Raw genomic sequence first — 14,367 nt, forward strand, 5'->3', positions numbered from 1 at the left:
TAAATTAGGATTAATCGTTTGACTTACATGTTTATATTAGAGAATGTTATTGACTAGTTTATTAGATTGTAATCGTTCTGCGAAATAAATTAGGATTAATTGTACGAATTACAGGATTTATAGTAGAGAATGTTATTGACCAGTTTATTAGATTGTAATCATTGTGCGAATGACGGATCTGTTTATACATCTAATAAACTAGTCAATATCTGTTAATCGTTTTATTCTTAGTTTTTGAATATGTAATTTTAGCTTTGGATCTGAAGCAGGCTGTAATCAGCATTTGTAACAGAGATAATTAGTTTTAGTTATATGGATTAATGTTGTCAGTGAATGTAATTGACTAGTCTATTGGATTGTAACAATTTTGCGAAATAAATTAGGATTAATCGTACGAATTACAGGATTTGTAGTAGAGAATGTTATTGACTAGTCTATTAGATTGTATTCATCGTACTCATTTTGCGAAATAAATTAGGATTAATCATACAAATTACAGGATTTATAGTAGAGAATGTTATTGACTAGTTTATTAGATTGTAATCATTTTGCGAATGACAGATCTGTTTATGCAATCTTTTGAATTCGATTTGATTCAGCAGATTTGATATCTGTTAAAAGTTTAGAGTTAGTTTATGAATATGTGATTTTAGCTTTGGATCTGAATCAGGTTGTAATCAGGATTTATAATAGAGAAATTTAGTTTCAGTTTTATGGATTAATGCTTTCAGTGAATGTTATTGACTAGCCTATTAGATTGTAATCGTTTTGCGATACAACTTAGGATTAATTGTTTGACTTACACGATTCATATTAGAGAATGCTATTGACTAGTTTATTAGATTGTGATTGTTGTGCGAAATGACGGATCTGTTTGAGTGATTGTTTCAGTTCAATTTGATTTAGTGAATATTAGAGTTAGTTTATGAATATAGGAAATGATTGTGTTGTGGTTTAGCATTGGATCTGAAGAAGGTTGTAATTAGTATTTATAATACAGAAATTTAGTTTTAAGTTAAATGGATTAATGCTTTCAGTGAATGTTATTGACTAGTTTATTAGATGTAATCGTTTTGCGAAATGACCGCTGGTGAGCTATTGTTTTAATTTGATTAATGAATATGATTTCTGTTAACAGTTTCGAGTTGTTTTATGAATAAAAGATATGATAATGTTGTCATTTTAGCTTTGGATCTGAAGCAGGTTGTAATTTAAGGTTTATTGTAGAAGATAGACAGAGATGAGTGAGGTATTCGAAGGATACGAGCGACAGTATTGTGAGCTGTCTACAAATTTGTCCAGAAAATGTAATGCTGCTGGTTCAATTCTTGTTGAAGGTATTGTTTATTTTAGAATAGTTTTTATAACAGCTTTTGTTTGTCTATATTCTTCATTGCCTTAAGTTTTTCAGATTTTTGGCTTTCTGTTAAGATTATGTTTTATAATTTATCATTATTTTGACTAAGATCATCATTTTTTTTTTGTTTAATTTGATGTTCTGAGGTGTTAGTGAAAGATTATCTGTACAAGTTATGTTATCATTTATTGAAAACAACTTATTCATGCTAAATGTAAACTTGGAAGTTATAATTTTGAGTCAAGAATACCAGGTTAAAGAAGCAAACTAACTGTTTACTGAAAACTTCTAAAATAAGCATATAAGCAAAAATACTTTTCTTCATCCAAATGCTCAAAAAGTGCTTATCTGCTTTATTTTCTTTACCATGCTTAATGACTCTTCAGCTTTCAGTTATATAATACACGATTAAATAGTGCTTTCACGCAATGACTATTTCTTTTACTTAATGATTTTGTACAATGTTTTGTTGAAGGGTAGTTAATTAGGTGTCATCCTTGCATAGGGGCCATGCTAACATTCTCTGTATCGTTCCGATTTTATTAGATAATATGGCACATCATATAATCAACATCATATTAGTACATTAACGCATTTCTGATGAAAGTTGTTAATGATATTCTTAGAAGCTTAACATCTGATTAGCACACGTAAAAGACGTATCAAGGGTTTATTAGACATTTGACTAATAAACAAGCACTTCTGATTTAGTATTTACCAACTGTTTTGACGTGGGATTGCTGAGCTTAGATGTATACAGTCTCTCTAATTTGTAAAAATAGAGTAATGCTAGAATTAATGTCATATTGGTTTTATTGAAAACTGATCTTTTACGTGTAATTGTGATGATATGAAGAGCAAAAAAGCAAAGAGATATCAGAACTACAATCTGGATTAGATGAGGCTGATGTTCTGGTAACAATTAGTCATTAAACTTTATTTTTATATGCAAAGCTTCTTATGATTCTAGTTTATAATTCGCATATAACAAATTGGTCCAGATAAGAAAAATGGATCTTGAGGCAAGAAGTTTGCAGCCAGGTGTGAAAGCAATGCTACTTGCCAAACTTCGTGAATATAAATCTGATCTAACCAAATTGAAACGAGAAGTCAAAAAACTTGCTTCTGCTAAATCCAGTCAAACTGCACACGAGGAACTACTTGAATCTGGGTTGGCCAATGCTCATATGGTAAGCTATATGTGTTATTTTTAAACGTTTGTTGCACTTTTCTAGGTTGGAAAGTGGAAACTGTAGTTGTTTTCTGTATATATGGTTTCCTATCTGTTTATTCTGTATATATTTTCAGTAACCTATAATAACACTAACACCATCGTTTATGTTAAAACAAACTTAAGTTTCTCTTTTTAATTATATTTGAGATTTTATGGTACTTCATCTAATCTAATTTTTTTACTTGGTAAACAAAATTAGTGGTGTGATAAAAAAATGTTTTATTTATTAAATATAAGAATTGTATCACAAACAAACATGAAATAAGAACATGAAATAAGTTTACATCTAAATTATTTAGTTGTATATCTTTCATGAATGAACGTTTATCTTTATATATTGTATTTTTGTTGTTATTTATCGATTTAATTACAATAAAATTTTAAACTGTTTGCCAACCAAATATGAGAATAGATGGTAATAAATCATTTGCGAAGAAGCAGTCTATTATATGGACTGGTTTTTATCTTCCTTAAAAAATAAAAATATTAAATCTGTCTATTTTATGGTCAACAGACTTGTGATTTGTTTTTTGGTCAGGATGATCAAACAAATAATGCAATGGCAAGATTAGTTTAAGTTTAGGAGGTGGTTTTGACCAAACATTTTAATGGATGTTATGGATAATTTTACAGGCATCTGCAGATCAACGAGAAAGATTAACAATGTCAACCGAGAGATTAAATCAATCTAGTGATCGAATTAAGGAGAGCAGGAGAGCTGTGTTTGAAACTGAGGAACTTGGAGTTTCAATTCTTCAAGATTTGCACCAACAACGAGAAACTCTCTTAAATTCCCATGCGAAGGTATTTTATAATCTTCAAAATCATCATTATAGGTTGATATACATTTAGGGGCATTTTTTATATACCCCTAAAAACTTGGAAACTATCTGCTATCATATATACCCTTGCAAAAGTATTATATATGTCCTTACAAAGTAGTTAAAACTTAAAATATCATATATACCCAACTCATTCAAAACAATTTAGTAAATGGCCATTTTTCCTTTATTTTTCTACACTTGAAAGTTTCATACATGGCCATCTTTAACTCCGATTTTTTTATCTACCCATTTTAGCTTAATTTTTTCTAGCCGTTGTTAACTTAAATATTTTTTTAGTTTTTACTCAAAAACAGTTTTCGTCAATAACAAAATCGAACATAAGTCGGTAAACGGTTGTGCTAAACCGATGAAATAATGCCCTGATGTGATAACATAATGGGACAGACCGAGATGCATGCGATTATACCTGTTCGACTATCTAATCCAAATTAGATTGCTTATCGTTCGATTATCACGCGAATATACCTGGTTTGATTTTCTGATATGAACACTAAGATTTGATTCTTGTATTATATGCCGTCGAGTGAACAAAAGAGGAGAGACGATGGTTCCTGTTCGTTTGCTTGTCGTCGTTGTCGATCAAAATTCAAATTACAAATAGGATTCAAGCAAATAGAATAGAAAGGGGTACAACGGTCAACAAGTAAAAATTCATTAAAGTTAGCTACATATGATATCTTAGTTTTGGTTAGGTATATATGAAAATTTCGCGTCTGTAAGGGTATATATTGACAAATGACAACATGATAAGCATTCGTCATAAGGTTTTGCACGCATCAATAACGCTTGTACTTGTTTGACAGCTTCATGGCGTAGACGATGCCATTGATAAGAGCAAGAAAGTGTTGACATCAATGTCAAGAAGGATGTCAAAGAACAAGTGGATTCTTGGCTCTTTGATTGGTGCTCTTGTGCTTGCAATCATCCTTATCTTGTATTACAAGCTTTTTCATTAGTGAAATCATATTTGACCATATTGGGTGTACATAAACAAACTTATGTTGTTTTAAACCTCGTGTTTTGCTGTTTAGAAACCACTCGTTCATTTGAACCTAAGTTGTAACATTAATGTCAAGTTTGATTTCTTTTCAAACATGGTCTGGTTATGTTATGTGTGAACTTTTTTGTAGAGGTGGGTTGTTTTTGTTGATGTCTTGATGACATCCGGGAACAACATGCTTCATATCGTATGAGTCGTACTGTAATTGAACATTTTAATTCAATGATTAGAGGGTGATGCTATACGGGCGTACACCGCCCATTAATTTGTAGAACATGTTTCACATCATACGATTTGTATAAGGTCATATGACCCATATAACTTTTGCAAATGCCTGTTACGACTATAACGTCGTATGGATGTATATAAGACGGTATGCTAGCATATAGAGGGTGTAACACGTCTATACGAACACATAGATGTAGTACACAAACATGTAAAGGTGGTATATTGACATATAGAGGCTTGTACGGTTGTACATGACTTGTAAACGAACTGGAGGAACAATAGAACACAACAAACATGTTCACCTCCGTTCGTTAAACTTAACCATACAAACAATCAAACACAAACAGTTAAATGAACATGGTTTTCTTGTTCGTGTTCGTTTGTTAAAAAAAAATCAAAGTATTTACGTTCGTTCTTTAATAAATGAACGGTTCACGAATGTAAACGAACAAACATAGTAGAAAACAGATAAACAAAGATAATTGAGCTAAAACAATTAAAAGTAAATGTGAACAACAATGTTACGGGATTAAATTATAGTAAACCTAAAATTTTAATTATTATTAACATATTAATGAATAAACTTAAATAAACGTAAACTAACGAACATAAATAAACGTACAATAACAAACAAACTTTTGTCAGACGCTTCATGAGCAATTCACCGAATGCTTGGTTTGTTTTAGTGTTAAGTGTCACGGATCAAGTATCTGAAGATCGAGATGCTTGAATTGTTGAAACGCTTGGGTTTGTTGGCTCACCTCGGACTTCATCGGGCACGACGAATGCATCATTGGTAGTGAGCTGTTGCCGCTCGCCTGATGAGTCCAAAGGCAGAACAAAAACCAGCAAACCTTGATCATAAGCGGACCGATTAGCTGGCCTTCGGACGCCATGGGTGGATCTAGAGTTTAAATGGGTGGTTCCCGGGAACCACCCGAGTTTCGAAATAATAGTGTATTGATATCTAGAAAATATTAGAGGAACCACCTTATAAATTAGAAAAGAACCACTGTATTAACATTACAAGTGCTGGACTAGTTGATAAGTTGTTGCCTTTGTAAGTGGAAGGTCATGGTTTCAATTCTATGAATTAAGCAAATTTTTAAATCTTTTTTTTAAGTCAACCTTATATTAATTTAGAGTTTTATAAAACACACGAAATTTATAAATCTTTTTTTTAAGTCAACCTTATATCAATTTAGAGTTTTATAAAACACACACTTACACAGTGGTTGTCTCTTTAAAGTTAAGTTTAGATTCATTTGTTAAATATTTAATTGTTCTTGATGTTGTTAATTGTTAAATTTTAGTTTTAGTTTGGTAGTTTTTGTTAGTTTTTAATTTGTTAGTTTGTAATGAACTCTGCCCGAATCATCGAACCAACCCGAATCATCGAAACGACCCGGATCTCGAACTGACCCGAACCTCGAACCGACCCGGGATTTTTTATACCCGATTCTATGAAATTGAAGCATATAAAAGTAGTGCACCACCTGAAAAAAAATTCTGAATCCGTCATTATCAGACGACACAAAAGTCTGAAGAGTAACTCCATGACATAAGTAACTCCATGACATAAGGGTGGATTCACTACAATATGAAAGTGTTTGGACTTTGGAATACATTTGTCACACATCTTTTTTGTTAATAATTTTTTTATCACATGCATTTCCTAAAAAAGCCGCAAAAATGCAAAATTATGTGTTTCAATTCCATTCATAAATAAAAAATATATATATATATATATATAGGGTTATGTTAGAATAAAAACCCACTTAAGTTGTGAAAACTCTAGAAACTCATTCTCAACCATATGTTTTAATTAAAGTTTGAATCATGTGGTTCACAATTAAAGTTAATAAAAAAATATAAACATAAATATAACATTTTCTCTCTCCTGAAAACATATAAAAAAATTAGTAAAAAAATGTTAAAAAATAGCAAAACAATTTTTTTTATGTTTCGATGTTTTGTATTAAATGTTACAACATATATTACGTGTGTGAAAAAAAAACAAAAAAAAACGATGTTACATAAGGTTTTCACGGGTTTTCACAACTCAAACAGGTTTTCATTCTATACTTCCCATATATATATTTGAGAACCATGGTGAGTTTTAAGAACTTAATAACTCAATTCTACGCCACACGTTTAATTCATTGGATTGAAATATGTGGTTGAGATTAAATCTGGTAAAAAAGTCAAAGTAGGAGAGAGAATAAAGATGTAAGTGGTTACACTAACTTTTACGTCCGTTACACATGTGTAAAAAGTCGACTCGGTGCGTAAAAAAATATGTAACTTTTTTACGTATATGTAGCATGTGTAAAACAAATTTCTAAAAAATCTGGTTCTTAAAACTAAAAATCTGCACAAATAGCTTCCAAGTTTCCAACTAACTTCCTTTCGTTCACTCCGGCGGTGTTTCAGTCGTTCACGCAGCCACCAAACCACCTCCCTCTCTCACTGCATATATAATAATATAATTATAAACCTCACACACATTCACACACATATATCTATAATAATAATAATGTCCTCTGTATCCACCTCAATCATCCTACCTCCGGGAACCACCACCACCACCGCCGGCGGAGATCCGGTTCCTTATGCCTTCGACATCCGTCCGGTTCAATTTCTTCAAACCCTAGGTTACAATGGTACGGAAGCAGGATTGATGGTGTGAAGGCTGTGGGAGAACGAGGAGGTGAAGGTGAAGAGGAGGATGATGATGAGGTGGAGAAGGCGTTGCGATTAGACGGAACGATACCGAGGTCGTCGAATGAGTTTGTCGAGCAGGTGTCGTCTCGGGCGTATGATATGAGGCGCCATCTGCAACAAACTTTTGAAAGCAGCAGTTATGATGGTATCATTTACCTCTTTGTGTTATGTGGATATAATAATTTTGATTAAACTAGAGTTTGATATGAAAGTTATGGTTTATTTCTTTGGTTTCGCATTGGCTTTCGCTTAGTTTATTATTATTAACTATTTCTTGGATATCTGTGATAATATCTATGAGTTCATGAAAGTTGTTCCCTTGTGAATTGTGATTCAGAAAAATAAATTTATTTACAAGTGTGCTTTATAAAAAAAAAAAAAAAGAATAATAATTATCAGTTTCCAAATTTATAACCTTCCCCTGGCATTATTCGCATAGATTGGGAAAAAAATCTTGATTTTTCTCTTCTATGAATTACGGAAATAGGTGTCGGAATGTTGGATTGATCATTGATATATGAACGTGAATATTCAGTGGTATTTGTTTGCTTATTTGTCAGCTAATCTCATATATAATACATGCCAAAATCCCAATATTCTAAAAGCTTCTTTTATGATCTATTTATTCAGTATTGGAAGCCAATCCATGGAGAGAAGATTCAAAAGCTGTCTATGTATTAACCCGCAGGGAAAACGAACTTTGCACAATGAAAACCCGAATGAATCGCAGGTTTAACTTCTATTTTCTTACTAATACAAATTTTTGTGTGTAACTGTAAAGTATATTGTTTGGGTTGCGCTTTATCTCATACGGGTCAAGTGGGCCAAATCTGGAAAATTAGTTAGAAGGGGAACAGGGCAAACGGGTCAAAAGTCGCCACAACGTCTATGCTTAGTGCACACAATCCCCTATATCGTTGTTATCCATATATTTAGATTATCAGTGTAATTCTATCATTTTGTAATCATAGCAAACACGAACCCGTTTTGACCCACCCATCTTGTAGCCACTAAAACATGGTTTGCATTTCAGTGAAGTTGAAAGGGAACTTGGGATGTTGTTTTCCAAAGGACGTAAGTTAAGAAATCAAACGAAGAAACCAAGTGCCAGTAAGTTCCAGATGCTTGTTGAAGACGTGAGGGATGGAGTGCTCGTAAGTTTTAATTTAACAAATGAATCAATCAATATCACAATTATTTTGAGACCCAAAGTGGGTGTTAGAATATGAAATGGATGACTAGCTTCATTCCCCCATGTAATAACTGTTTTAAATATCTCACATCTCCTAAAGTCTAAAAACAATTAACAAATGGCAATTATTTGGTTGTAGAAAATATAAAATATAGAGAATTTCTTATTTACATTTTTTTTATTTTTAAATACCACATATATAATTATATATCGTTCATGTTCTTAAAATATCTCCTAAGTAATAGGTAGAGTGTGCATGAAACTGAAAAAACTGAACAAAAACAAAAACCGACGATTTGGTTCTATGATTTTGCATGTAATAAAAACCGAAATGGCGTCGAAAATTTATAGATTTTCATTCGTTTTATTAAATTTTAAGTAATTTATATGAATTTAATAAATACGTAATTAATATATTTTAGCTCAATTAATCAGTTACTTAGTAATTTAAAAAGTAATTTAGATCAAAATTCATTATTTTTGGCCAACTTGGTTTTTGACTCAAAATATTTAAATGATAAAACTGAAAAAAACCGAATCGAACTCAAATTGAAAACTGATAAACCGAACCCGAACGATTTTTAAAAATTCAAAAACCTAATTTCAATTTTTGGTTTGATTTTAGCCTAAAATCAACCCAAACCGAAGCATACACAGCACTTAGAAGTGTAGAAATGCTTTTATACACACTTATTTTACCCAAAAAGTTCTTCTATTATTAATATTCATTTGGTAATGATTTACATACAATGATTACAATCAATCCAAAACTCAAAACTATAAGTACAAAGATTTTGAATGCTTATTTACTTAAACATTAAGATTAAGAAAACAAAATTTTAAGTATCCTAATCAATGAGAATACATACAATATTTAACCAATGTTATCTAGGTCCGGACAGTTGTTGTGATGACATGTACGAAAACGAGTTAGGAGACGCGCTCGGGCTACTACTATAAACTGTGGCCACCATAAACCCGCTTGGTACCTCGATCTCCGCACCGGTTACAGCCGTGGACGGCTCGGTGAACCTTCGACCGTAAAATCTCAAAAAGTTTAAACACTCCAGCCGTGGCTTGCCCACGGGTAAAGTCCCTTCTAGCATTGCCACGACGTTAGCCATTGTGGGCCGTAGGGACGGGTCTTCGTGTAGGCAACATAAAGTCACTTTTACTAGCTTCTCGGCTTCAGGATGTGTCACACGGCCAGCTAACCTCGGTTCCACTAGGTCCAGGTACCGACCTTCCTCGTGCATCTCTAATGCCAGTAAAGGGAAATAAAAGGCACGTGCACGAGGACGGGTCTGGGACCCAGAGGAAATCGAGGACCGGCCGTCAGTGCTGGTGCTTGGGTTCCCCGAGCCATGGCTTGGGGCTTGGACACAGTTCTTTCTACCTTGAATCAATTCCAGTAAAACCATACCGTAGCTATAGACGTCAGTTTTATCTGAAATAGCGGCATTCGTGAGCCACTCAGGTGCTAGGTACCCGCGGGTCCCTCTCATCGTCGTAAACAACCCGGATTGTTCCGGACTTAGCAATTTAGACAATCCGAAATCCGAAATCTTTACTTGCATATTATCACTTAGAAGAATATTTTCCGGCTTAACGTCACAATGTATGATCTTATGCTCGCACCCGCTATGCAAATACGCAAGACCACGCGCGGTCCCCACCGCGATCTCAAACCGCTCTTGCCACTCCATTGGCGGTCCAGAGCCGAAAAGCGTGCGGTCCAGCGAACCCCGGCTCATATACTCGTACACCAAAAACCGCTCTCGCCCGTGCGCACAAAACCCCTTAAGTTTAACCAAATTCACATGATGAATGTTCCCAATAATTGCGATTTCGGTACCGAATTCCTTCTTCCCTTGCGCACCCAATGCGGTGATCTTCTTCACCGCGACCACCGTCTTATCCCGAAGCACGCCTTTATAAACCGTCCCGAACCCACTCGACCCGATCCGAGTACTAAAATTCACCGTCGCCTCGACAAGATCCCCGTAATCAAACCGAACAGGCAAACCCGCTATCGAAAACATCTCGAGATCACCCGAATATGAATCCTCACCCGATTTATTCGAATCTCGCTTCATTTTATTATTTTTCGCTCTTCGACTAATCCAAACAGCCAAAATTGATATCACAAGAACTCCGGATCCTGGAAGTAATATTAACCCGATAACCGGGAACCTAGAACCCAAACCATTCGCTTTCTTTCGACCCGAAAACGATATAGATACCGCTTTCACATACCCTAACTTATCATCTGATTTATTACTGGCTTGTAAAACAATAGACCCAAAATGATTATCAATCAAATGACATGATCCTGATTGGCTTCCATGAAACAAACCCAAACAAGAACAATTTGAACTACACATATCTTTACATGTTGATAACCCGATTCCGGTGCCATTCGGGTTCATAAAATCGACCGGAACATACTTCATACCCGCCCCGAGTGGGACGTAAACATAATTATGCGACGAGTTCGAATTCTGGCGCGTTTTATTGTCGGTACAAGATTCCCGCAACGAGAGCGAAGTATCCGATAACGAGCAGCCCCGTTTCATGACCGGGTCGGTTCGAAACCCGGGCGGGCAAGAACAGCTGCCCGCAGAACAGAGTCCGAGCTTAGCTGTTGGACACAATTGTTAGACACATGTAATTAGTCAAATGTTAGAGGTAGCGTTATGTAAATATGAGTTAACTATATAAACGCAGTGAAACTGTTTCTCACATTTAATATAATATTATTTATATAGTTAAAAAAACATTTACAGTTTTACACACACTTAAGAGTTAAATATAGCTTACCGCATTGGAACGGGGGCCCACAACTGTCTGACGGCGTCATGAAATCCGTTACCCTAGCTTTATTTACGTACCGGTTAACGACGAGACGACCGTCAGTTGTAACTTTTAATATTCGGTAAGCGGAATCTGTAGGCGCGGGTGTAATCAAAACTTCTATAGCGAGGTTGGATACCGGGTCCCCAAACACGTAAAACCCTGACCCGTTTATCAATAAAGAGGTAACGGGCGGGTTCGAGTTTTGGATGGATCTGGTATCCATTAATAAAGTGAAGTATGTCAAGTTTTGCCACTGGAGTATCCCGTCCTCGGGGATTAACCTAAACGTGTAATCGCCTTCGGAGTAATCTACGTCCAAAGTAGCCGCGGTTAACGATTTCCCTGTTGGAAATCGTTGGCCCGCAACGATTGTGTCTGTCGGGTAATCGAACGATTGCCATAGAGTTTTGTTGAAATCGTCAACGAGAATTAAGTTTCCGGAGTCCAACAGCTGTAAGGCACCCACCGTGGAGTTAAGTGTTGGCGTGGACCAAACCGGTTCACCTGCATTGAACACAAATGTTAATTAGTAAATGCTAGAGATAGCTTTATATAAATATAAGTTAAATGTATAACCTCACGTCTCGTAAAAAAGAATAGACGTCAGGTTATACACTTAAATTATAATTAATAATTAAATTATGATATTGTATTGATAATTTACAATATTAAATATCATATACAATACAATATCATAATTGTGTAATTTTTATATTGTATTGGTAATTTAATGTTATCAATACAATATAATTATTGTGATATCGTATTGATATTGATATCAATACAATATCGCAATTATATTATTATTTACACACACTTAACAGTTTAACTACCTGACACGTCATGGATAGTTAATCCGCTACCAGACAGGCGAACTTCACCGGAATCCGAGATCGCCCGGTTCCGGTTCGCGGCCCAAACGACGGTGTCGGAGGCGGTATGGTAAACCACGAGGTAAAACGACATCGTTTTGGGCCGCGGGTTGCGTATCGCAGCGGTGTAGGTTCGGTTAACCGATCGTAGGAATTCGCCCGATAAGTTGTCGATTAACCGATATCTAGTAGTTGTAAAATTCGGGGCGATGGAGCCGGAGTAAATTATGGCGGAGTGGGAGGTTGTGAGGAGGGTGAGAATGAAGAAGACGGTGGCGGTTACGGCGGTGGCGGTGGCGGCCATCCATGCATAGAGGAATTGGTCGCCGGAGAAAGTTGTTAATATTTGAAGTGTATAAAAAATGGTGGTGAGTTTGTATTATTGTTGTTGTTGTTATTATTATTATTGTGATGGTTTTAGTGGATAAAATATAAAAGAGTTGACTTATATATGAATATATGAAATGTTGATGGTGTAATTTGTTTAATTTATTATTATTATTATTATTATTATTATTATTATTATTATTTTGTTTTAATTTAATTATTAGGCTTATACGTGTGGACTGGGCTAACGTGAGCTAGCTGACGAACAGTTTAATTCGGTTAAGTTTTTTAAAATAAATTTTAAAATAAAAAATTTGTTACCAAATTAGAAGTTGCAGAGGTATTGTTAACTGTTAAGTAGGGTAAGGCATATGTGTTAATGAGATGGTGGTGGAGTATTAAAGAAGAGATTTGGTGATTCATGTGATTTAAGTTTGATTTTTGTCGTCGTTATTTAGTTTCGGCGGCACCAGGTGATGATGGGAGACTAGGGGAGTAGGTGGTGTTCACTGGTTGGATCCTTGAAATGAACGCGTATTATTATCTCACGCATTGTTGTGCCTTAAGGCGAGTGTTCACGGCGTTGACCTTAGGTGAGGGTTTTTCCCGGATTGGAAGACGAGTGTCTCCCGATGATGTGAATTTAGCTCATTTGAAGGATTTGTTGAGCGTTAAAAAAACGGCTAAGCCTGATCTAGTGTTTTTTGGCACGCAGTTTGAGAAAAAGTCAACGGGGTCCCATCATTTGACAAATTAAGACTTGATATGTGTTACATGTCGTCAAAGTTTTAGGGCTGCTTACGAGTCGAGCCAGGGTGGTTTCGAGTTCGGACTCGAAATTAAACGAGGCAACTTAGCCAGACTCTAGCTCGATTTGAAGTTAAACGAGCTTAAGATCGAGCCAACGAGCCGAGCCATGACTCAAGCTGAGCCTGGGTCGATTTTGGCTCGGTTACAAAAACGATCCAAATCAGCTCAGGATGTTTCAAATCAACTTTTTATAGCTAGTTTTATTCGAGCTTTTATCGAGCGAGCCACGAGCTCGAACTTCAAGCCTTGAGCTTTTTGAACAGTCCTACTAAGTTTAGTGGTTTAGCCTATAAACACATTTCCTTTTCCATCTGTCATTTGGGCTAAGAGGTTCATACCGATGATGGTTTAGTTGACTTCTCTCTTCTTGATCATCACTTCTATATTATTGAACTAGAAGACCAACTGTAAATTATAAAATATTTTATAAAACTGGCATAATTGGTATTTTATAAAATCACTAGCAATATGCTTTACACAATAAACAATGCATATACATACATGTCACATGTGTGTATACATAACATAGTATATATACACATTAGGCGAGTGATACAAAAAGGTTTTTTTACTTTTTTTTAGGCTAAAAAGGTTTGAAGAGAAGAGAAGAGAAGAGAAGAGGACATGTGACTAGAAAGATGGTTGGTGAAGTTGATGAAAAAACAAATCATAACACAAAAAAAACGAGGTTAGACAAGGACATGTCACTCTTTTCTTCCTACATTTCTTTACTTAGAAAACTTTTCTTAATTTTAAAAGGCATCAAAACAAAAGTCTAATGTATCCTTTTTTTTTTAATCTCATAGAAGCTAAAGTTTTAAGTAATTGACTAATTGATGGTTAAAATTAAGAGAAATTACCAACATAGGAATGAATTTGTAAATTACCATTTTATTGTTTTGGCGTAGCAAGACTAAGAATG

General features: G+C 34.9%; 1 protein-coding gene, 1 long non-coding RNA gene, 1 other non-coding gene and 1 pseudogene across 4 annotated transcripts; 2 read left to right on the plus strand and 2 right to left on the minus strand.

Annotated features, from left to right (window-relative positions):
* Positions 1-1,181: 1,181 nt before the first annotated feature.
* LOC143584896 (vesicle transport v-SNARE 12-like) lies at positions 1,182-4,503 on the plus strand. The gene is made up of 5 exons (XM_077066823.1): positions 1,182-1,337; positions 2,214-2,272; positions 2,359-2,547; positions 3,225-3,395; positions 4,240-4,503. The coding sequence occupies exons 1-5, from the start codon at positions 1,241-1,243 to the stop codon at positions 4,390-4,392; spliced, it is 669 nt and encodes a 222-aa protein (XP_076922938.1). The 5' UTR covers positions 1,182-1,240; the 3' UTR covers positions 4,393-4,503.
* On the minus strand, positions 1,818-1,922 carry LOC143584901 (U6 spliceosomal RNA). The gene has a single exon (XR_013144453.1). It is a non-coding gene; the product is annotated as a U6 spliceosomal RNA (small nuclear RNA).
* A 2,875-nt stretch (positions 4,504-7,378) lies between the features above and the next one.
* On the plus strand, positions 7,379-8,545 carry LOC143584897 (uncharacterized). The gene is made up of 3 exons (XR_013144451.1): positions 7,379-7,533; positions 8,019-8,118; positions 8,422-8,545. It is a non-coding gene; the product is annotated as an uncharacterized LOC143584897 (long non-coding RNA).
* A 776-nt stretch (positions 8,546-9,321) lies between these two features.
* LOC143584888 (G-type lectin S-receptor-like serine/threonine-protein kinase At5g35370 pseudogene) lies at positions 9,322-12,612 on the minus strand (annotated as a pseudogene). Its single transcript, XR_013144448.1, has 3 exons — positions 12,270-12,612; positions 11,401-11,940; positions 9,322-11,221 (listed from the first exon to the last, which is right to left on the minus strand). The product of XR_013144448.1 is annotated as a G-type lectin S-receptor-like serine/threonine-protein kinase At5g35370 pseudogene (transcript).
* Positions 12,613-14,367: the final 1,755 nt, after the last annotated feature.

This window comes from Bidens hawaiensis, unplaced genomic scaffold (assembly GCF_021521415.1).
Source record: "Bidens hawaiensis isolate Kalapana, Puna unplaced genomic scaffold, B.hawaiensis_p1.1 tig00033486_1, whole genome shotgun sequence".
Classification (NCBI taxonomy): domain Eukaryota; kingdom Viridiplantae; phylum Streptophyta; class Magnoliopsida; order Asterales; family Asteraceae; genus Bidens; species Bidens hawaiensis.